Source organism: Netta rufina, assembly GCF_964035555.1.
Source record: "Netta rufina genome assembly, chromosome: 1".
NCBI classification, from domain to species: domain Eukaryota; kingdom Metazoa; phylum Chordata; class Aves; order Anseriformes; family Anatidae; genus Netta; species Netta rufina.
In genome coordinates, this window is record NC_140123.1 from 122,409,506 (window position 1) to 122,432,636 (window position 23,131).

At 43.6% G+C, this 23,131-nt stretch overlaps 1 protein-coding gene across 4 annotated transcripts; it reads right to left on the minus strand.

Annotated features, from left to right (window-relative positions):
• Positions 1-544: 544 nt before the first annotated feature.
• On the minus strand, positions 545-20,228 carry CD58 (CD58 molecule). Of its 4 annotated transcripts, none has more exons than XM_084304135.1 (10): positions 20,127-20,228; positions 14,006-14,308; positions 13,117-13,368; positions 12,200-12,295; positions 11,316-11,363; positions 11,064-11,096; positions 9,209-9,265; positions 8,487-8,543; positions 8,126-8,151; positions 545-4,883 (listed from the first exon to the last, which is right to left on the minus strand). In XM_084304135.1, exons 1-10 carry the CDS (start codon positions 20,182-20,184, stop codon positions 4,689-4,691), a joined length of 1,125 nt encoding a protein of 374 aa, XP_084160261.1. In that variant the 5' UTR covers positions 20,185-20,228; the 3' UTR covers positions 545-4,688. The 4 variants fall into 4 exon arrangements, with proteins under 4 accessions (XP_084160261.1, XP_084160258.1, XP_084160260.1 ...); XM_084304132.1 differs by having other exon boundaries at positions 4,714-4,883; positions 8,126-8,161; positions 8,496-8,543; XM_084304134.1 differs by lacking the exon at positions 11,316-11,363 and having other exon boundaries at positions 4,714-4,883; positions 8,126-8,161; positions 8,496-8,543.
• Between the last annotated feature and the right edge of the window lie 2,903 nt (positions 20,229-23,131).

Below are 23,131 nucleotides of genomic sequence, written 5' to 3' on the forward strand. Positions count from 1 at the left end.
ACTCCTTGCTTTGGAAACAAAGCAGAGGATATCTGGTATAGAGGAATTGTGAAAACCACACCCTCTGAGACTTTCGTGTGCTGTTTGGTATTAAACTGCACAGGCTAAACGGAGTATATTACAGGAACTGGTTTGTTTTCTGGGAGAAATTTCTACCATTTTGGACCATTTGGACCATTGTTTCTCATATTAATAACAAGAGAAGGAAAGCCAAGCAGGAAACAAACTGTATGCCTGCCCATAACACCACATACGTGACAGAGGACATCTTCACCTGAGAAGTTGTTAAAAAGTACCCAAGCAGACAGCATCATCCTGTAAACCTGCTGAAGGTGCAGTGGAGAAGGATGCTTGGCTCAGGAGTTGTGACTTGAAAATAAATAAGTAAATAAATAAAGCACTTGGGGTTAAAGATGTTTTGGGAATCACTTACTGACTTTTAAAATTAAATAAATCATGTATGCATACATCACAAAAGACACTGGAATACTTCACATTGTTATTTTTTTTTTAATAAATTATAAAAAACATATTTACAGTCAGAAGATAGCCCAGATCTAAATCTCCCCTCTTGTAGTTTAGAAACATTCCCCCTTGTCCTGTCATTATCTGCCTGAGTAAGAACTTGCTTTCCATCTGTTTTAAAAGCCCTCATTAAGTACTGAAAGGCTTCAAGGAGGTCTCAGAGCCTTCCAGGCTGAACATCCCCAGCTCTCTCAGCCTTTCTCCATAGGAGAGGTGCTCCAGCCCTCTGACAATCTTTGTCAAGCTTTTCATCCACCAGCACTCCCTGGTCCTCTGCAGGGCTGCTCTCGATGTGTTCTTCTCTCAGTCTGTCCTCATGTCTGGGATTGCCCTGACCCAGGTGCAGCACCTTGCACTTGGACTCGTTGAACCATATGAGGTTCTCAAGTTTGTCCAGGTCCCTTTGGATGGCTTCCCTTCCTTCTGTTGTATCAACTGCACCACTCAGCTTGGTGATCATAGACCCCCTTCATACCCTTAGTAACTAATAATGAGGTTTCAGTACCAGTAAAAGCACACAGGAGGAGCTTAAAAGTCCTGCAGAGCTTGTCAACAAACACACATTTGTCAACAGGCTGGCCAACTTCACGAGGAAAGCTCTGAAATAGGAATGATGGCAAGGGAGCTCACAACCCACAGTTAGGTAGTAGTGGACAGGGGTCCGAAGTAAAAGATACAGGGTGACTGGAACCTTAGAAGGCAAAAAAAGGAAAAAAAAAGGGGCAAAAGGAGGCCCATCTCAAAGGCACATACACAAATGTGTGCAGTACGGAAAGCAAGTAGCAAGAACTAGTATTCCATGCAAGTTATATATATGTATATATATACACATACATATATATATATACACACACACATACATATATATATATAAATATACACACACACGCGCAATTTAGGAACACTGATGGTTCAGGTAAGGATGCTTTCAGGAAAGCCAAAACTCAGCTATATCTGAGACTTGCAAAGGACATCAACAAGAGCAGGATCTGCTGCTATATTAACTGTAATCGAGCAAACAAGGAAAGTGTGGGCCCATTCCTGAATCCAGGTGGGTGATTTAGGGATACTGGACAGAGAAGACTTAGTTAATACCTTTCTTGCCTCGTCTTCGTTAACAAGATCTCATAGGCTCTGAGCTTAGGCAAAGGGTTCAGGAAAAACCACCATCAGTCAGGGATTACCTGAGAACTTGATCCACACCAGTCCACAGGACTTTGATCAGATGTGCTCAAGGGTGCCGTGAGAGCTTGTTGATGTCACTCTGAAAGTGTTATCATCACTGGCCATGGCTATCAGGGAAGCCCCCGACAACTAGAAAAAATGAAAATGTTGCATCCATCTTCAAAAAGGTCCAAAAGGTCAACCTAGGAACCTACAGTCTCCTTTGCAGCCCTGGGAGAACCAGGTAGGTGGTTCTTTTGGGACACATTTCTGGGTTTGTGAAGAAAAATGAGCTGGGAAGAGTCAGTTTATATTTGCCAAGGGTAAATTGTGCCTAACCTACCTGACTGCCTTCTGTGATGATGAAATAAGTGGATTTCACAGAATCATAGAATAGCTAGGGTTAGAAAGGGACCTCTGGAGATTGTCTGGTCCAACCCCCCTGTCAGGTGGGATCACCTAGAGCACATTGTGCAGGATGGCATCCAGGCGAGTTCTGAATATCTCCAGAGAAGGAGACCCCACAACCTCTCTGGGCAGCCTGTCCCAGTGCTCTGTCAACCTCGCAGTGAAAAAGTGCCCCTCATATTCAGCCAGAGCCTCCTGTGCTTTAGTTTGTGTCCGTTGCCTCTCATCCTGCTGCTGGGCACAACCGAAAAGAAACCAGCTCCTTCCTCTCAACACCCTCCCCTCAGATATTTACACACATTGATGAGGTCTCCCCTCAGTCTTTTCTTTTCCAGGCTAAACAGGCCCAGCTCTCTCAGCCTGTCCTCATACAATAGGTGCTTAGCCATAAGTCACTAACCTGAAGTTACTGAGGAGCAGCTGGGGACACTTGATTTATTCAGTTTAGAGAAGACTGAGGGTGACCTCTTTGCTGTATACAACATCCTCATGAGGGGGTAGTAGAAAGGGAGGTGATGATCTCTCTGGTGACCAGTGGTAAGACATCAAGCTGTGTCAGGGGAGCTTCAGATTGGTTATTAGGAAAAGGTTCTTCACTGAGAGGGTGGTCAAGCACTGGGACAGGGTCCCCAGGGAAGCATTCACGGCCCCAAGCCTGTCAGTGATCAAGAAACATCTGGACAACATTCTTAAATATATGGTTTAATTCTTAGGTTGCCCTGTGTGGAGCCAGGATTTGGACTCTATGTTCCTTGTGGGTCCCTCCCAACTGAGGATATTCTACAATTTCGTGATTATCCCCCTCCACTCAGCATTCACTAGACTGCATTTGGTGTGGTACATCCAGTTTTTGTCCCCTTCAACAAGACATCAGTGAATTAGAGCAAGTTCAGTGAAGATTGACCAAGATGGTCAGAGGGTTAGAGCATTTGCACTGTGAGGTGCTCACACCTGCAGAAGAGTAGGCTTTAGGGGGTAATTAACAGCAGCTTTCCCATAGATGATCATGTAGATGGTGACAGGTTTTTTTTTAGCAATACCTGGTGGGAAGATGAGAGATAATGGACACAAGTTGAAACAACAGAGATTCAGACTGGATATAAGGAAATCGTTTTTCAACATGGAAAGCCAGACAACAAAAGGGGTTGACAGAGAGGCTGTGCAGTCTCCATCTTTGCAAGTTTTCAAAACCAGACTAGGTGAAGCAGAGTAACTTAGTCTTATTTCAATGCTGACCCAGGTTTAAGCAGGGGTTTGCACTACATCAACTCCTGAGGTCCCATCAAACTTAAAATTTTCCCTATAATTTCTAATACTGTTATAGGCTCCTTTCTGTTGATAGTTTTCTCACCACCTTATTCGTAAACTTGAGAACTTAACATTGCACCACGCAGGACTGATTCATTAAACGTGACTGCAGGTACCAAAAGCAGACATATTTGATCAACTATTTGGCTCGAGTATTACACAGACAAGGCAACATAGCAGAACTCGGCAATATGCCAGAATCTCTTCCACTTCTGGATGACTACAGGTAGAAGTCTTGAGTAATTACTTAATTACTAACAGCATGGATGTTCCTACACCACTACACGGGGGATAATTTGATCCCTGCCTTGCAATAAATGCTCGGTCCAATAAGGAAGACAAAAGAGAACTTTCTAATTTTTGGTTACGACTAAGAAACCTTTACGATTATTTACATATGCCCATTTCAAAATCAACTGCAATGGCTTTCACACTGCAATAAACACATCCAGCCTGCAGCATTCATGAAACATGCTTCACAGGTTGATGATTTGAAAACACGAATACATGGTATTCTTTTCCTCTTTCTTTTTGAGCTTCGGTATTTGTATGAGCTCAGTTTTCAAGTTTTAGTTTGCTCATGGCTGCAGACAAAAGCATGTTAGTATTCTTTAGAAATGGGTAGACTGACATTCTACTAGAATAATGTGAAGCAGCAGTTAAGACATAAAAGAACCCCCCAAAAAGCTGGAAGTGCAAAGAATATCAGAAGTTCAAGGTCAAAAAATACAAAACAGTGCTAACAGAGGCAGCTTTGTTCTAATGCGAGAATAAATTGAGTTGTAGCTCTGTCTTAAAGATAACCACCACTGGAAATGATCGCAGCTTGCTAGTCTTCCATTGACTCCAAGACATAATTTTCTTTGAGAATACTTGTCTGGATCACTGAGTTCCTGCTGGGGAACCCAAACTAGCAAGTTCCAATTGCGATCCATCTGGAACTTCTGCAGGATGAACCATCTTTCTTCTGACTGTAAAATACACTGATCCAGTAGTTGCACAGAAAGCTAATTAGTTTTTGATCTATATGTTTGAACATGCATAAATAGACCTTCTTTAGTATCTAAAAGGCTGCCAACCTCAACAGGTTGTTCTTGATGATCTGTCAAAGTCTCTTCCAGCCTGGGCTCTTTGATAGTGCTACACAACAGGTATAAAAAAATCCTTGGCCGTGTTTTTGTTAGTAGATGCTGTTCATTTAAAAACTGATACAAAACTGTATAGTAGAGATTGCTGCTCACGACTCAAGCTGTTTATCTTCATGCAGCATGAAGAAAAGGAGGTTATCCATTATAAGGGAAGAAAACCAGGCAGTTTTTCCTCAGTTTAACTAGCCTTCGAAACATTTCTTTGCAGATGACTTCAGTACTTCTGGAAAACCTCCAAGAGGAACGATAGTGGTCTTCCCCTGTTGAATTCTCTCCCATTCGGTCAAAACATTGTTTGGTCCACAAGTCAATTATTTGTGGCGTTTGATTCTGGAACCAAAAAACAAACAAACAAACAAACAAGTATTATGTCTTCTCTTCTTGAAATTGTATGAGTTATAAAAGAACACTGCAGGTTTTAAACACTAATACAGCGTGATGGTGAATTAAGACATTGCCGTATGATCCTAAACAACCCAGTTACAGCAGCTTCTTGACCCGTGGTTATCTGGTAGGCACCAGCCACTTACCACACGCAATAATTTGTTTAAGCTTAGAGATGCTGCTTAACAACTGGAGCAGGTTAAGAACATTTACCAGTTATTGCCAGCCATCTGCTAAGCAGCTTGCAACCTGCAAGCCCGTTCTGACTCTGTGACTTTGGATCAGATAACTATGCCCCTACAACACCACTTTTACACAAAGATTTAGGTTTATGGTCTTTATACCAGCTGTGTACAACACATCCATGCAACGCTGCTGCTATTCTTTCCATGTGGTAATGGCAGGTGCTTTTGGAGGCGTGAGGTTTTGTTTGTTTGCTTTGTTTTGCATTTCTGATGAATAAACAGAGAGAGTTCTCATTTGACAAGCAGGAAAACTGAAGACAAAGTGAAGTTACAGTGCAGGAAGTTACAATCCAGGAAGTTCAAGGCTACATGCTCAGCCTAATTCACTGCATGCAACAGGCATCAACCTATAACCAGGCTGATTTTAAACAACGCATACACAAGGTCCTCTTACATCAGTGTTTCCCTGTGTGGTGCACACACAGCAACAGTGCAAGGGAAATCACCTGGACATGCCAAGGCACTATGCAACTCAGTCTTTGCTCCAGTTATCACAGCATTACTTCTCTCTTCCAGCAGTCTCTAGCTCAGCATCACTCCAGCCTAGGACAAGATGCCTGGAAGCAGTCTAAGAGAGCATCACATGGTGACGTGGTAATCCTCTCAATAGAGGATAAGAAGAAAGATATCCCTAGTCTGGATCTCACAGGGCTCCTGGATGGATATGAAATATTTTTATGGCTTGTATCCTTAAAGTCCAAGCAGGGTAACTGTCTTACCTGTGGCTGACTTACACCAGCTTGATTACGAAACTAAGGAGAGTGATAGAGGAGCCATTTTGTTGTTTGTTTTTGGGGTGGAGGGGGGAGCAGCTATTTGCTTATATCTGTGCAGTGAGGAGGCTTGAGTATGAGATTGCTTTTCTCTTCTCATTTTATAGCTGTGCTGACAGGCAACAGGCTTCACACTCCCCACGCAACATGTAAAAAATGTCACACAGCTTGCAAACAAGCCGAGAACAGCACAGCTACTTCTGACATCTTCCTCTGTTGTGCCACACAGCAAAGATGCATGACATAACAAAAATATTACGTCAGATGAGAAGTCTTTAAGCATCACCTAGAAGCACAGCACAGAGAAGTAGGTGTCCTTTCAAAGCAGCACGTAGCACTGGCATTATACACTGACTACCTCATTTGGTCTTCAGTATTTCTTCACTGGCAACTCACAGGATCCAACTGAGTTATTCCAAGATAGCACAGCTTCCTCTCCAGTAACACAGCCCTGTTTCAAGCCTGCTTCCTTGTTTCATGCCTGTTTCCTTGTCAGTTTCTTTTGCATCACAGAATCAATTTTCTTATCCTCATTCCTACTTACTGAGTATCTATGTCAGTGGTCTCCAAAGCATGGTGCACCTAGGGGGTGCAACACAAACCACTGTGATGTAGAAACAAAATATTTTTGTGCCATTAATAAGTAAACATGCATATACTGGGGGCATGTGCTCAAGTTATTTTACTGATAGGTTTCATAACCAAAAAGGTTTGGAGAACACTGCTCTACATCTCGAAAAGAATAAGCCAGCATGAAACACCCACATCTGCAACTCTTAACCAAGGGCTATACGACAGACAGAACAACGTTCTTCCTTTTCTCCTGAGGAAATGAAAATTATTTTCAGTCAATCTGCAAATTTCTCTCATTTCCAAACAAAAATGCTTCAATTCACACTGGCATATAGTGTGCGTTTCATAGAAGCTTTCAAAACACTTTTCAAACATTTAAGTCAGATTTAAAATTTCCAATCAAAAATTTTCTGGTGTCCCAGCTAATAAATTTGAAAACAAAACCTTTAATTTCACAAGTTTCAAAACATTTTTTTCCATCCATTCCTTTTTCCCCTCACCCAGTTTGCTATAGCTGACCTAATTCCACACGCATCCAAAATTATTTTTTAAGAGATATTTTGTTTGTCAAGTGCTTTTTAACTAGTTCTGTGTAGAATCACCAGCACTATCAAAGGCTTAAGCTCTATGACAACAGTCCATGATCTCTGCCACCAGGCTGATTCTCAGTTAAACTGTGGCTGTCCTACAGCATGCTGAAAGCACAGCAAAGCTTTATAGTGTGAGAAAGTAACCATTCAATGCTGTTATTTTACGCATATGCTGATGGCCTGCTATCACTACAACAGCCCCCCACACACCTCTTGCCTTCCCTCCCTCCTTCCCTTTGCATCCATCACTGACCAGTGCCCCATCTCCTCCAGTATGCTACCCCAGTGCTTACCAAAGCCCTTTATGATCAGATTTAGCCTGTTAACCTAGCAGAAGATAATGCAATTTGTTTTCCTGTTGAGTCAATTTCCTGCTAACATGGCTCACAGAGGCGTGTGATAAACATTAGAGAAGGCCCAAGGAGCAAGACCTCCTCTTTTAGTGACAGTAAGCTGCTAGATTGGCTCAGCCCATCCTATCAGTTATAGTCTACATAGAAAAATTTTCACCCATCAGAACTGATAATTGATTATAGGACTTAACTAACTCAAGCAGTATGAAACTCTAAGAAACATTGCATTGTTGCTGTCTGAATTTCACTAATAAGATGTAGCATTGATCAACTATTTCCCCGTGCAGAGTAATAACCAGCTTTCTCTTTCCACGTATAAGGTTCTCGGGCTCACTAGCCTGTCTACGTTGAAGAGCTTTCCCACCACAGCCTTGTAGGTTTAAAAACAAGCACAAACCACAAGAAAAACACAAGTTAAGTAAGCTCAGCATTCTTTATGAGAAAAGAAAATGCACCTGCACACCCAAGCAATAAGTTGTCACCCCTCCCCATGAGTCCCACGCTCAGACAATCCCAGAGCTCCCCCCACTCCCCCAGGATAGAACAAGAGTAAGCCCACCGAGACCTGGGCCATTAACAGTCAGCAACAATAAGAGCCCTGACCAACAGTTTCCACGTGGACAACACAAAACACATCCCCTCTTTCCTCCATACCTGGCTCCACAGTGTCCTCGTGTCCCCTTCCAGATGCTGCAAAGGCCAAGCACAGAAAACACTCAGAAACCCACGGCACCACCCATAACTTCACATCCAGAAATGCGATGGAGGGAAACTAAAGCCCAGGGAAGGTACTTGCTCAGTGCTATGTAACAGACACAAGGATCCAGGTCTTTTCGACTTCTCATCTAGTGATTTACCCACCAACATTTACTGTTTCTAAGGCAACAAGTCTGTCTAGGCCAACAGGGGAATGGAAATCTCTGCACTGAGGACATGGTAATATGTTTTAGACTGTCAAAGGCCACATGCAAAATTAATTCCCTCCTTGTGTTGCCATGTTTTAAGGCACCATCACACTCCTTACCTCCTTCTGTCTCTTCTTCCACAATGTCAGAAGGTTGCATAGATGCAGCTGCAGGTAAACAGAAACGTGCGTGGATGAAGCACAACAGTTTGCAAAATATGCAGCTCTACTTTAAACTGATAGTTTCACTAGTTACAGAACAAATACAGCATATTCTCCAGATGATTCATACATTAAACCTGTATTGAAGGCTTTGCAATTAATTTTAACTTCCCACCAGCAATCACTTCAGTTCCTAAACCATAATCTGCATTATGCATCCGTTTACCGCTTTACAAAATCTTTCTGCAGTGGGTTTACTTAAAAATGATTAAGCTGCACAGATTCACCATAAGAAACCAGACAACTGAGAAGAGAATCCACATCTCCTTTCTTTACTTCATAGATGTGTCACACTAACACTGTGACTTTCTCTTTGCAGACTAATTGAAATGTGGGTATGTTTAAGTGTACTGGCAAAAGAATGTTTTTGTTTGTTTGTTATTAAAATCTTTTTCATCTTCTTGAAACCCACCAGTAGTAGTTTCTGAACTTCAGAGATGTCTGAACCACAGGCTAGAACCATAGCTCTAACAAACATATGAAAATACCAAAAGGAAATTATTTATCTTAAATCCTGATGACAAGATCTTTGAACTTTGACTTGCCCAGGGGAAAAACAAAAACAACAAAAAATACCCCCAAACCCTGTTTTCATGGCACTGCCTCCTTACCTACGTTATCATTTCCAGGCCTACCACCATTTGCTTCACTTTTGTCTTCCTCCCCATCTGTAAAAGCATTGACATAAGAAATTAAACATATAGAACATTTCTTCAAAAGGTGACACGGTAGTTTACAACCCAAGAAACATCCTGCTTCAGCCTTGTATTAATTTCAGCACCTCGTGTAAGATACCAGACTGAGAACCCCACGTGCAACCCCTGTTCATTCTACTCCAGAACAGTCCAGAAGGGCGCTGAGCTCACAGCTGATGGCTAGAAATTCCCCACTGAGAAAGATTTGGTCTGGTGACCCTCGTAACAAAGGATTTTTTAGTCTTCCCTTGTATGCCCCTCGTGATCCAGACTATGATGATCTAGTCTGGTTCATAGGAACAGACATACATAGGAACAGACCACAGTGGTCCTGGCACCAAGATGCATATTGTGAAAGCACAGACCGAAGGAGTTGTCCCCTTCCTTAGGGGATCACTGTACAGAGTTCCCAACTCCCATTGCACACAGCCACAAACCAGGGAACTGAACAGTGTCATTGCTTGCTGTAAATTAAAGAAAAAAAGGTAGAAAATGAAAAGCAGGATTAGAATGGACAGCAGGCACATAAGTAAAGATCTGGACAGGAATACAGACAATGCTGAGAATCTGTACTTCCTGCAGAAGGGCATCATGTAAAGAAATAGGGATGGACAGCAGACTGGTAACTAATGGAAAGAGGTGAGAAGCTCCTTCACAAACTTTCTCCTTGCCTCATCTTGGCTGTTACAAGAAGACAGGCATGCAAAAACATGCATAGAAGTTTATCAAAAGGCACTGTTAACAGATTTTTGTTTTTTTTTTCCTGAAACAACCAGAAGGGATTAGAGAAAGAAAAAGAGACCATTGCAATTTGGCCCACAGGAGATAAGCATGCACCGTAGTCTTTCCTTCAGCACAACAGAAGCAAGGATCAGGCAGTTCTGCACAACTGACTAGCAATATATACATCTTCACCAGTGCTTAGATGGGTTTTCAAGATATAACCAAGGTAAACTAACAGCAAACTCCAGACAATCTGGTGTGATAACACCAGTCATCATTATATTTACTGTCATCATTATAATTTGTGCTAAATGCATAGCAGCAACTTCCACCCCCTGGAAATACCAACATCCCTAGTCAAATTCAACGCACAGAGAAAAAGGCTAGCGGCCCAAATTCCAAGACAGGCCAGCAAGACATTTCCATAGGGACATCACTTATTCCCAATGTATTACAGTCATGCCTAGCCCTAAGAACTTGATATGAATACTGGGATTAAAAAATAAAAATAAAAAGTCAAATTTCTGAAAGAAAAAGTTTATATAAAAGGGGCAGGCAGATAAGATTAAAAGAGACAGAAGAAAAACCATCCTCATTTCAGCACACAAACCAGCTCTAATCAACCAGGCAAAAAGACTGCTTTATAGCATGCAAGTTTCCATCCCTCATGCTGAGGCCAGCCCCCAGTCTCCATTGTCAGAAACAAAATTCACCCCCAGAGAGAGCTGCTAGCCAGGCAACTCTCAGGCTGCTTCCTGTCAGTAATTCTGCCAGCCCCACTAACTCCTACACTAAGTGCAAAGCGATTATCTGCTGCTGGACCTCAACTGAGGCTTTGAGGTTGAGCGTGCTTACACTGAAATTCACCTCAAAAACATACACGTGGCAAAAAAGGAAAGAGCAGATCACACTCCTTGTTACAACCAACAGGTGATGTGAAAAAGAAAAGTTAAAAAAAAAAAAAGCAGCAGCACTAAAGCGCAGAAGTATTTCTAGTAAGAAATATTTGTGGACTGTTAATTGCAATGACCTGAAACGGGTTTCTTACCTGTGTTATTGGCTCCAAGTAGACGAGCTGCTCCTATAATAAAAAATATATATGTATTTTGAACATGTATTGATGACCTGTAGAAAAACATCTGTGCTTTGTTAAACAGCTAAGGCCTATAAGAAAACTTACTTCTTTATCTGTCAAATGAAAGACTATGCTGCTACAAAAAAAAAAAAAAGCTGTCAAGTTGGGACTAAATTAGAACAGTAGTCTGATTTCTAAACATTTGTGACAATTCAGCTCTCTTACCTGGAACATTCGTCTGATCAGCTCCTCCTGTTCCACAGTTAGCTTTTTCTGCACCAAAAAAAAAAGAGGAAAATATCTGGAGATATATCACATGGAATTAAAGTTTTGTGCTTTTGGACACTAGCTGACAGCCTCCATCCCCCAAAATGAGGCACAGCAAGTTTACTAGAATTGTCAAGAGAAGCACGGTCAAGCCTTCGTTGTTTCAAGGGAAAACAGATGAACTGTTTCAAGTCTAACTGATGGCAGGTATGAGTGACACCCCTCATGGGTTGATATCAAGCATAGTATTGTTTAACATCAACAATATGGACAAGGGCACAGAAGGCAGCCTCAGCAAATTTGCAGATGACATCAAACTGGGGAGAGTAGGAGATATGCTGGAGGGCAGGGCTGCCACTGAGAGGGCTTTCAACAACCTGAGAGGGCTTTCAACAACCTGGAGGAACACACTGGCCAAAAGCAACTGTGTAGTTGTGCATCTGTTGAAATCACCCCATGGGAAAGTACCTCGTTAGCTCTACCTGGCTGGAAAACATCTCTGCAGAAAAGAACCCAGACCTGCTGAATAACAGAGCTGAACATCAGTCAGCAACGTGCACGTGCGGCAAGAGTCTACCGTATACCGGTCTTCCGCATGCTCATCTGAGAAAAATATGCAAGTACCAACTAGTGTTTCCCAGTACACCAAGCGTAGCAGCTGAGTGCAGCAAAATTCAGTATATTAGCTCCTTTAAATTTACTAGTCTTTGTCTAAGCTGTACTTGTTTCTGCTACTGCAATCACAATACATCCCATGGTCAGAAACTTTCATACGTTCTACAGAACTTAGATCAGCGTAACCTCAAAGCACGTTGGGCTCAGCCAAGAAATGCCATACATACTTCTGAACAGGTATATTAGCCCAGCTCCAACGAAGAGAGAGGCAACAACAACGGCAATAATAAGCCCAGGTCTGCTTCTTTTTTGAGATCTGAATTCTTTAAAAAAGCAAAATAAATTATGATTGATTAGTTAAAATGCAACATTTTAAGGTGATGCACATCTCAGTAGAAATAATATCCTACGTACATTTTATAGCTATTTAATTTTTAAAAAGTAAGCCCAAGAAGTTAATGCTCCAGATTTAGTTACCAGCAAAACCCTAAGCCAGCTCCAGAAAAGTCACACGGTAACTAACTCGGTTCAGTGAAAGCACATCATCACGTGGAAGGTGATGGCTCAGTTCTAGGGCCAGTTCTGTGGAGGCTGAGAGGCCACCCCATGGCTCTCTGCAGCTCCCTGAGGAGGGGAAGCACAGAGGAGGTGCAGCCTCTGCTCCCGTCACCGATGATGGGATGCATGGGAAGGGCACAACGCTGCACCAGGGCAGGGTCAGACTGGATGTCAGGGAAAATTTCTTCCCCGTGAAGGTGGTCAAACCCTGGAGCAGGCTTCCTGGAGAGGTAGTATATTCTAACTTAACTAAAGGGGTCAGGCAGATGGACGAGATGATTTTTGTAGGTCCCTTCCAACTGAACTATTCTATTCTCCAGGCATCTCCCTCTATCACTCATTTCAAGTCAAAGCTGAAGGTTTTATTTTACTGAGATCCCTACAAGATGCATCTTTCCAGGGGGATCAAACTATCAACACAGTACCTTTCGTCAACCTTTAAACACACTTGTAGCAGACAAAAGGCTTCTGATGCTTTTTAGTCTTTCAATTCAACTTTCTGAGAAGTTGAGAGAAATCTTATAGTCAAAATCCATGCTATTTTCTAATTCAGCCTCAGAATTGCATATACAACCCAACCCATTACCTTGATAAGTTGCAAAACACTGATTGAAAGTGATTTCGGAGCTCTTATTAACTTCCAAGTATGTAACGAAACATGTAGCTTTTCCCCCAGTATCAACATTCTCTTCAGGGATCAAAACCACTGGGCCCGTGGAAGTTTTCCTGCCAGTGATCTTCCAAACATAAGTCAGAGGCCCCTGGAAATCTGCTTCACATGTTAGCCTTAAGTTGCCATCACTCAAGTTGCAATTTATTCGAGGTGCAGAAGGGGCATCTGAAAGGAGAGAAAACATGTTGTATTACTTTTGGTTGCACACTGCCTTGAGTTTTAGCACAGGACAAGGGTTGGAGCGATATTAGCAGCAGAAAAGCATATGGATAAAAATGCTTTTTTTTTTTTGAGGGGAGCACATGTGCGTAAGAGGAATGTATTTCTGAAAGTGGCCCTGTTCCCGGTTCTTCAGTGCCTAGGTTTGATGCTCCTCGTGGTTCATTGTCAGTAGGTTTAATATACACACTAGTCAATCATCTTTCCCAAAGACGACTAGTGAGGCTGCGCAGATCGGCACAGTACAACGTCACAAATATTTGAAGATACAACATGCCCGCAGGAGCATCTTCAGTAGAGGCATACTGCTTAGGGCAACTTGGTCAGCTTGCTCAGAGAGCTTGATTTTCTCTCCGAAACCACACGGCGTGCCACCCACCCACATTCTGAACGCCACGCCAAGGTAAGCAATGATGGGCACAGCGTAGATGCCACCTTTGAAAATTTGTTTAAAGTGTCTCAGCAACTTAACAATGGAGACAAACAGCCCCCCACTCTCTCTGTTTGCTTCTCTGCCAAATAAACACTCCACTTTCTAGCCTTCTTAAAAGGGAACAAAGCGGTGCAGTTCGTCCATACTTACCTAACACGGTAAGATTAAATGTAAAGACACCACTTTCTTTACCACTAGAAAAACGTTCTAAACGGTATATTCCTTTATCACTTTTCTCCAGTTTAAATATGGTCAAGTTCCCACTCTCCTTGTTAAGCAAGCTTCTACTCCGGAGGGAATTAAAATACGTTGGTTCGCTTTGCGCTTCCCATTCAGCCACTTTGTCTTTGTCTTTTGTCCAAATAACTTCGTCTATTTTACTGTCTGATTTTACTGGAAAAGTAAAATTTTCTCCTGAAATGCCAAACACTTCCTCTTCACAGTAGATGTGTGCTATAGGGGAAAAAAAAAAAAAAAAGAAAAAAGTTGCTTTAACTTTTTTTTAATAAACTATTACTTGACCAATGCTGTACGCACTGTTACATTTCAATTTATCATAAAATTCAAACTGAGGTTAAAAGCACATCTTTTGCACATAAAAAGCACATAGTTTTGCAAAGTATGCGTTAGTTAAGAATTACCCAAAGCCAGCCCGTCTTCACAACCATATGATAAGCATTAGAAATGGATCCAAATCCCACACCCTAACCTCAGGTATAGTCATTGTCCCAGTCTCCTTCCTTATCCTAAGCTCCTGTATGTTTAATACCTTCTGTCTAATCATCTGAGTTAAGCCTCCTGCCCACAGTCCGGTGAAAGAGATAAGATGAAGAATTGTCGCCAGTGAAATCTACCTCAGCATCTTGTTGCTGACAGCTTAGACTGGCGGCTCTTAAAATCGCAAGACTACACTGCCATGGCAGAAATGCATGTCCATATAGATAAAAACAAGTCAACAGTCAGATCGAGCTATGCTTGAACGAAGGACACAGATTGATGGCATGAATACTTCGTAGTGCTCATAAATCAAGGCAGACACTGCGGCTTTATTGCATCAAAAGAGCAGATCTCTTCCCTTCACTGTGTAGGAGCCCAGAAAGCAAGTCGTGACCCATCTTGCTCCGCATCTTATCTCATCTTATCTCCTTTCCAAACAAAAACAAAGGAGGTCAGCCAGGCCAGTCCTTAAGAAGACTGGGTTTCCAGCTGCCGAAGAGCAATGCTCACCAGTGTATTGTGTGTCCTGCTCCTCTGCCTGCAGCCACACCAGGGAATCAAGGACTTTCTCCGACAGGAGGTGGAAGGCAAGAAATGGGAAAGGCATTTCTATGTGCTTGGGTAGAGAACTGCAGACACAGAAGGTCTTCCCTGTGCCTTTCTTCTCATGGATCACCCAATTTGTTTGCAATTCACCCGTGAATGTACTCTTCTCGTGCTATTAGTTCCTACTGCTCGCTATCTGCACCTGTGCTGTGGTGTTTTCCAAGCACAGGAACTGGAAAATTATGCAGAGTAAAGAGGGCTCAGGTATCACTTCCACTCCTTTATAACACAACCCACCTCTCTTTCTTTGTCTTCTGTCCCATTCAGGCTGATACCAACATCTCACTTGCTCCCACTGCTCCAGCACGAGCATTTCTATTCACCCACCTCAATTATATCAACCTCCAGAGAAGAAGAACCCAAGAGTCCCAAAATTTGTGTTTGGAGAGCCCAAGGTGGGCTGTTGAAGCACTGTCGTGACCCGAGAAAGCCTGGAGTCTTGCTCAAGACTCTTGTTTTACACAGACGATTTCTGCAATCGCCTTTTCCTCAAGAAGTCCTCTCTCACCGCCTAGGGAGAAGGAGAAGAAGTGGAGAAGTCCCTGCTCTAGCCACTGGGAAATTCTGCTTCTTGATAAGAGACATGGTCAAGCTGTGGTGGCCCAACACTGCAGCACGCACACGCCGAGGCACGGTGGCTGCTGAAAAGAGCAAGCTAACACAGCTCTTTTTTTGGGGAGCAAAGCAGCCGCTTGCTGGGGGCCCTGGGCGTGAGCAAGGACTTATTTTTATAATAGCAAGAATTTTCAGTTCCTCACCCCTCTTCCACTTGCACCTCGTAGATCCCTCAGCTCCCCCTCAGTTTCCTCCCCAAGCCTCTTCCACTCCCCTTGTCCTCTTATTATTTCTCCAGGCTTTCTCCTCCTCCTCCCCATCATGGTCACTGCCACTATGCACTTGTGCATTAGGTCTGCTTGGGACAGGCAGAAATTTCTTCACAGCATCCCAAATACTAGGTCTGGGACCAAAAGGGTGCTGATAAAACATCGGTGTGCATTAACTGTTGCAAAACAGGACTTGCACAACCAGAAACCTCTCTTCTCACTTTCTCTGCATCATCTGGGGCTTCCTGTCCCCCCTTAATTTTTTCCTTTATTTACTAAGTTGTCTTTATCTCATCTCGTGCGTCTGTCTTGCTTTTGCCCTTTTGGTTCTCTGCCCCATACCACTGAGGTGGAGTGAGCAAGCGATTGCGTGGGGGCTCCGCCACTTTCAGATCCCTACCCATCTCTGACTCATCTCTGGCAAAGCAGCCGGAAACTTCAAGTTTTACCCTTGAATTCAGGACAGGATCTGATCCAGAACTGCGCAGCCCGGGTCTGTGTCTTCAAAGATCTGAAATCCCTGGGCACATCTCAACAGGGATATCGACTGTGCAGCTGTAGGAAGTTTTCCTCATCTTTAAAACTAGCTCTTGATACAAGAGTAAGGAGATGCTTCTAAATAAATGTCTTTTTCAGAAGTATCCTCAAGGCTACATTTCCAAGCTGGAAAAGATATTCCTCTCTGTGAAGGCGTGGACTCTTATTTTTGTGGTAACTTCTCTTTTTGCCAAAACATTACACTAAGCTTATTCCTCCAGAAGCCTGTTTGTTCTGCACTAAACAAACCTATCGATAAAAATACTCCATCTCCAGCCAGATGTCTTTCAACAGACTGTCACCATGGCCAAAACAGCAGGTGCCAGCGAGAGCAAGGCATCCACGAGGTCACCAGCACTTCAGGCACTCCGGCACCCTGCAGCCACGCGGTGCGGTGGTTAACGCCGTGCTCGGTGCCTGCACTCGCACCCGGCAATGCAACAGGGAGGGGAAAATCCTGGTGTAACGGCCCAGAAACACATGGCATTATTAGCAATCCTCGCCTACTCGTGGTTCTCACCGTGGCCCTGGCTCACAGGGAGTTTTCACTTCTGCTCGGTGAAGTTAACTCAGACGCGCAGGTAGCACCGCAGCCCCGGTGGTGCCGACTTCACCAGGGCTTTAAAGCAGGGGTGGGGAAGTTTTGCAGTTTTTTGGTCTTTGCAAGAAATGCAGAACTTCCTCTGTTTATTCGGGAGGAAGGTAGCCGGAACTACGAGACCAGATGCCTGCTGCGCACAGGTGACTGGAAAATATTTTTCTATTCCTACTATTTAAAGCCACTTAACATTGGTGCTAGCCATCTCCTGAAGTAAATACACTCCAGGAACAACTTGAATTTGTCCACCCATTCATCCCAACACCTCGTGACTCGTCTCAGGGAATAGAAAGACGGAGCAAAAAAAAAAAAACAAACGAGCAGTTACAGAATTTTTATGATCACAGAGCATGTATTCGTGTGTGGAAAACAAAAAAAAAGGAAGACATTTTAAAGCCACAGTGAAAAACAAACTGGTCAAACTCCTTAAGGAGGAAGAAACAAAAAGCCATGCTGAAGGTAAGCTTTTTGGGGTCAGTTGCTTTTTGAGGAAGTAAAAAAAAAAAAAAAAATTAGCATTGCTAATAAGTAACTTCCTGCAACCTTGTGATCAAGGTATACAAAGTAACCTCTGCTCCTAGGCAAACCACGCTGTCTCCCCTTCGCTCAATTTGTGTAAAAGAAGTCAGACTGGAAAATGAAGCATTAAAATGAACCCAGCAAAACGGAGAATGCAGAAACAGTTATGCTGCTTAAATATTATTTAAGTTAAATTTAAAAATATTTTTAAATTAATTAAAATTTTAGAAAAATCACTAATACTGAATTGAAGCTCAGGGTTCCCAGCTTTCAGAAGAGCCTCGTGACAGGTTTACTAACTCTTCTAGTTTACTAGAAGAAGGTGCAGGGTCTGGGCCACAGTCACTACTACCACCTTCTTTTTCCTCTTTACATGCCCCCTCTGGGATTCTGCAACTGAACACAGTTTGGGCTTGAATTCCCAATGAGTGATTTTAGCACTATCAAAACCACTCTCCTTCAAAGTCCTTCACAGCCTCAACGTGATCTTCACTCTTGAAGCATTGTATTACACATCTGTGGCTGTATCAGACAAAAGCCTGACCTGGCAGGGACTTGGGTAAAGCAGCAATCCCTGCGTGTTGAGCTCTTCTTGATTATCTGAAGACAAGAAGCAGTACTTTGAACCTGGGTGGAGTGATGGGAGGGCTGGGATCCGGAAGACGAGGGAAGGGGTGCCACAAATAGCATACTGCTGTTGACGACATCTTCCAAAACAGGAAACTTACATGCCAAGACAAAGCGTGGATATATGAAAACTTGCATGCCAAAGACTTAACTGCGTGCACTTGGGCATGCTAGTCTGACTTTTGAAGTTTTGATTTTCTTATACGGGTTTGGCAGGTTGCTTTACCTTTGTAAAATCTAAGTGCAGCAGTAAAAACGTTTATACACAGGCAACAACACTGATAATAGCAATAAAGTAAGCATACAAACAAAAAGAGGGTGTGTAATCTTGCCAAGTAATTTAGTCTGTACCAGCAGAGATATTCTATTTGTACTCTTGATCTCTTACACTAATCAATTAAAACAGAATTTTAGAGAGGAAAGAAAAACAGCTAGCCATCTTTTTTTTCCTCAAAGAAGCCTATTATTATATTGGCTCTCCAATTGCCTAATTAGCATCCTCTCTTCTTTACACCTCCTCTTCTTTTAAACTAAGCATTGTTTGGGAATTTGGACTCTCATTTGCTCAGTAAGTCTAGAGCACCTGGCCCCCGATGCCCAGAGTACCTGCGGCATGCCAACCTACTTTCTGTAAGATCCCAATGTGCCTCCACAAAGGGAAAAAAAAAATGTATAAACGCACAAGGAGATATTCTATTACTCATGCATTACTGACATTTAGAATTTTATCTTCAAAATAGTTGTCGACTAGATGAATAACTTGGGAAATAGCGTTAAGGCTCAAATCCCGGCATTGCATGCAGAGAGCCCTGCAGGTGTACAGCATCTCAGCTTCTCCACTGGTCCTCTGCTCTCTGAAGGCCTTGGCTGCAGAACAATATCGTGCAGTTGTAATTAAACAGAAACTTCTTGAACTTCTGGAATAGCATGGGAGGAAATCTCAGGGACTTGCTCTGAACAATCCTACTGGTTAGTAGAACACTAACTTACTTGTTAGACACCCTTTTCCTGAAAAGGAGATTGTACTACATCCTATTTTAGGCACATCCAGGACACTCCCTGAGCAAGAACAACAACAAAAAAAAAATAGACACACAATAGAAACAGAACAAGCCATGCTGCTTAGCCCAAATAGCAAGAGCAGCTCCTGCTCGCTGCTGAAGCTTTGTAAATCCACCTTTCATTTCACAGGTGGGCGAGTTTTAACTCCAAGTCTCAGGTTCGCAGCTCTGGGCAAGCTCCCTGCTCCCCAGGCACACGGGATGCCATTTGGATTAAGCCGGTTTTCACTTAGTAATTCAGCAGAAGTGAGCATTAATAATTTACTTCACAAAATGGGATGGACAGGAAGGAACGGAAAGGAGCGGACGAAGAAATTAGATGTGGGTTTTTTTTGTTTTTTTTTTTTTGCCTTGAGAAAGAAGACACGCAGAATACAAAATATGCAGCCATGACAAGAATACATATATATAGGGAGGGCGTGTAGGAGGGATTTTTGTTCTCTAAACAACCGAGCCTGTTCTCCTGAACTGCAGAGCACCGCAGGGACTGGGGACGAGCGTGGCGGCACAGCCCAGCCTGCTTCCGAAGAAATGAACTCATCGCCGGCGGCTCTGTCCTCCTGCACCCTTTCCTCACCCAAATCCCCATGTTTACAGCAAGCCCGAGACCCCCAGGCACCCCGACACCCACAAACACAGCGTTAGGTGCCCGGGGATGGGGGGGGGGGGGAACCAGGCTCTGCCCACCGCCGTGAGGCAGGGGAGCAGCCAGCGGGGCAGCCCCGCGCCTCGCACCACCCCGACCCCCCCGGAGGGGTCCCGGTCGCCCCTTGGCTACTCACTCAGGAAAAAGCCGACGAGCAGCAGCTTCTCCAGCCCCCATAGGACCGCCAGCTTCATCGCTGCTCTCCACTAACCAAGGCTACAAGGAAACGGAAGGCAGCTCGCACCGCCCCCCCCCCCAGTCACGCCCAGCACTTCCCCGCCGAGCTCTTTGCTGGGTGGTGCCTGCTCCAGGGGAAGCGCCTGCCCCCAGAAAACTGGGGTGTCCCCTCCTTTGTGGAGATGCAGTGTTCAGGGTTTGGGGTGTGTAGGTGCAGGCTGAAGGCCTAAAAGCCGAGCCCCGGTGAGGGCAGGGCTCCAGGCTGCACCCCGTCTCCTCAGCGCTGCCCAGGGTGGGTGAGCAGAGGTGGCCCTGCCTGCTGAGCTGAGGGAAAGCCAAAAGGCAAAAGAGAAAGCAGCTGGCAGCTGCCCAAAAGCCATTGAGAAAACTCAAACAAACTTAACATTCCCCTTCATTTGTGGCTGGCCTTTCACACTGCGACACGTTACTAAGAAAGGGAAAATACCACAACAGTTTGGGAAACTTTAAGTAAGCATCGGCACAGAAACCTGTTGCTCCAGCAGCAACCATGCTCCAGCTGCGTTCCCGCAGCTGTAAGCTGCTGTCAGAGTGGCTCTCACTCTCAGTGAATTGCCTTGGCTGAGGAGAACCCAGCAGCTGGCTGGCCCAGCCACACCTTTTGCAGCCCTGGGGCATGCTCTGTTTCCAGGAATTTTCTTCTAGGATTTTCTGTGAGCTCCCTTACCTCGTCACTGTGGCTCTAGCATGGGCTAGAGTGACACAGTGGGCTGAGCAATGCTGTCTCGGTCCTTACTAAATGACAGAATAACACTGAGTCCTGCTCCATAGATAGCTTGTACCAACGTGCTTATCTGCATGGCACAGAAGTGGCTCCAGACGGAGTCAGACCCACCCCAGAAATTACTTTTTCTCAGGGACAGGAACACACTGACCGCTCTTTCTGTCCCTCAGTCCTCGCTCCTACTCTCAACCTCTGTCAAGGGCCAAAAAGCAGCTCCCTACACTGTAAAGGCTCCGAGTTGCAGTGTTTACACCAGAAATCTCATATGGCCATCTTCCTGCAGTTTGCTGGTCACCAAGCAGCTTCCTGCTGCTGACTACCCTTCCTGTCACATAAAATGCCCTCCCAAAATTGCAGTGACTTCAGGTGAAACCTTATTGCCTGGGAGGATGCTGCCTCCCACCTTGCACTACAGCATTCCTGTAGGTTTTTGAGATCTTCTGGGCTAGGAGAGAGAAATCCGAAGGGGGAGCAGACACTTTTACTTCGATAATTTTAGTCTGGAAGGAACCGCAGGAGGTCACCCACACACACCGAAAGCAGGGCTGACTTCTTCCTGCTGAAGCCGCTCCACTTTGTAGAGAGCAATTAGGGCTTCATGGCACAGAGAAAGTGAGAGAGAAACTTCAGCCCAGTGGCTGGGACCCTCCCTTAGGCTCATCCAGTTTGGGGAGAAAACAGGGATATGTGGCAAGGATGTAGTGTCCTCCCTTCTTGTGCATGCCTATGTAGTGATGCTAGGTAGAAGGTCTATAAGGCGCTCATCGAAGACTCATTTTGTTCTCCTTTCCTGAGAATCCAGTCTGATTCATCTATGCTTTCCCTCCCGCACTTGCCAAATCCATCTTCTACATTTTTCTCCTATTCTATCATAGTCTGGACACTTTTCTGAAACTCGAGTTTGAATCACTTCTTGCTGGGCTAACTCAGCCTGGTTCCTCCGTCACTCCGGGGAACAGTGCACAGGAGGAGCCTGGGTGCTTTATCCTGGCACTATGGTGTCTGCCCCAGGGACAAAGGACAGAAAATACAGGAGTTGTGATACCACATATTCCAGCTGTGGAGTGGGTCCAGCCGTAGCATACTACCATGAGCTGAGCCATGCGAGTATTTCATTCCCTCCCTCGAATGCAGAGGCTACAATAACTGGTTTTAAATGTTCATCATTTGCTTACATCCCACTTGGTTTCCCCTGTGGTCCCATTCTACTGCCCAGCTGCATTGTTTCCTTTACCAAGTAATAGCTGTCAAAGTGAATCTTCCCATGATCAGATTTTCTCTCGGCAGCTGGGGGTATCACAGTGCTTGTATGTTGCTGCCAGCTGTTGCTTTGTAGGTGGGGAATTGACATTTTCCACTTTTAGCATTTACTTGAATGTGCAGACAGCACATTTTTCAGATTTTTAATGAAAAGAATTTGTACATAAAATCACATTTGTTTGTTGACTGACTCAAGTGAATCACAACATGCTTCAATCTAGTGCGGACCGAAAGTCTTTCCAACAGTGTAGAAGTCCCCACTGCTATTATAACCACTGTCACCAGGAAGCGAAATAGGAAGTAACAACAATACCTTTCTGAGCTAATATTACTGTAGTTAAAAGTAGTTAAAAATAATTAAATTCACAAAATTATAAATAAATAAATAAATAAATAAATACAAAAAACAGTTTATACTAAAATAGCTTTACTGGTAAAAGCATTTTAAGCACAGAGGAACTGAGCGGTTTTCTGTGTTTGCATGAGGGACCACTGCAGTATGCTGACACAATCAAAAGTTTCCTGAATTTACTAAATCTGAGATTACAGAAAGAAAAAAAAAAAAAAAAAAAAAAAAAAAAAAAAAAAAACACAGCTGCTAAGGCAACAGAATTTTCAATTCTATGAAGATGTGTTTTTTTAGCATACCAGGATGTTGTTTAACAACTCTGCAAATGCGCGTAGTAGTGAAAAAAAAACAACACATCAGATCTGCACATCTTGACTGCAAGGTTTGCTTTACTCGAAGGCTGTAAAACCAATGCCTACTTTATGATGCATGGCTTTTCAAAATAGCCTTGGGGCTTGGCAAAGAGTAACAGTTACATCCTACCACAAAGAGCAGAGCTTATTACCCTGTTTTTAAATTAAAAAATAATAATTAAAATAATTTAAAAATAATAATTAAAATAATTAAAAAATAATAATTAAAATAATTAAAA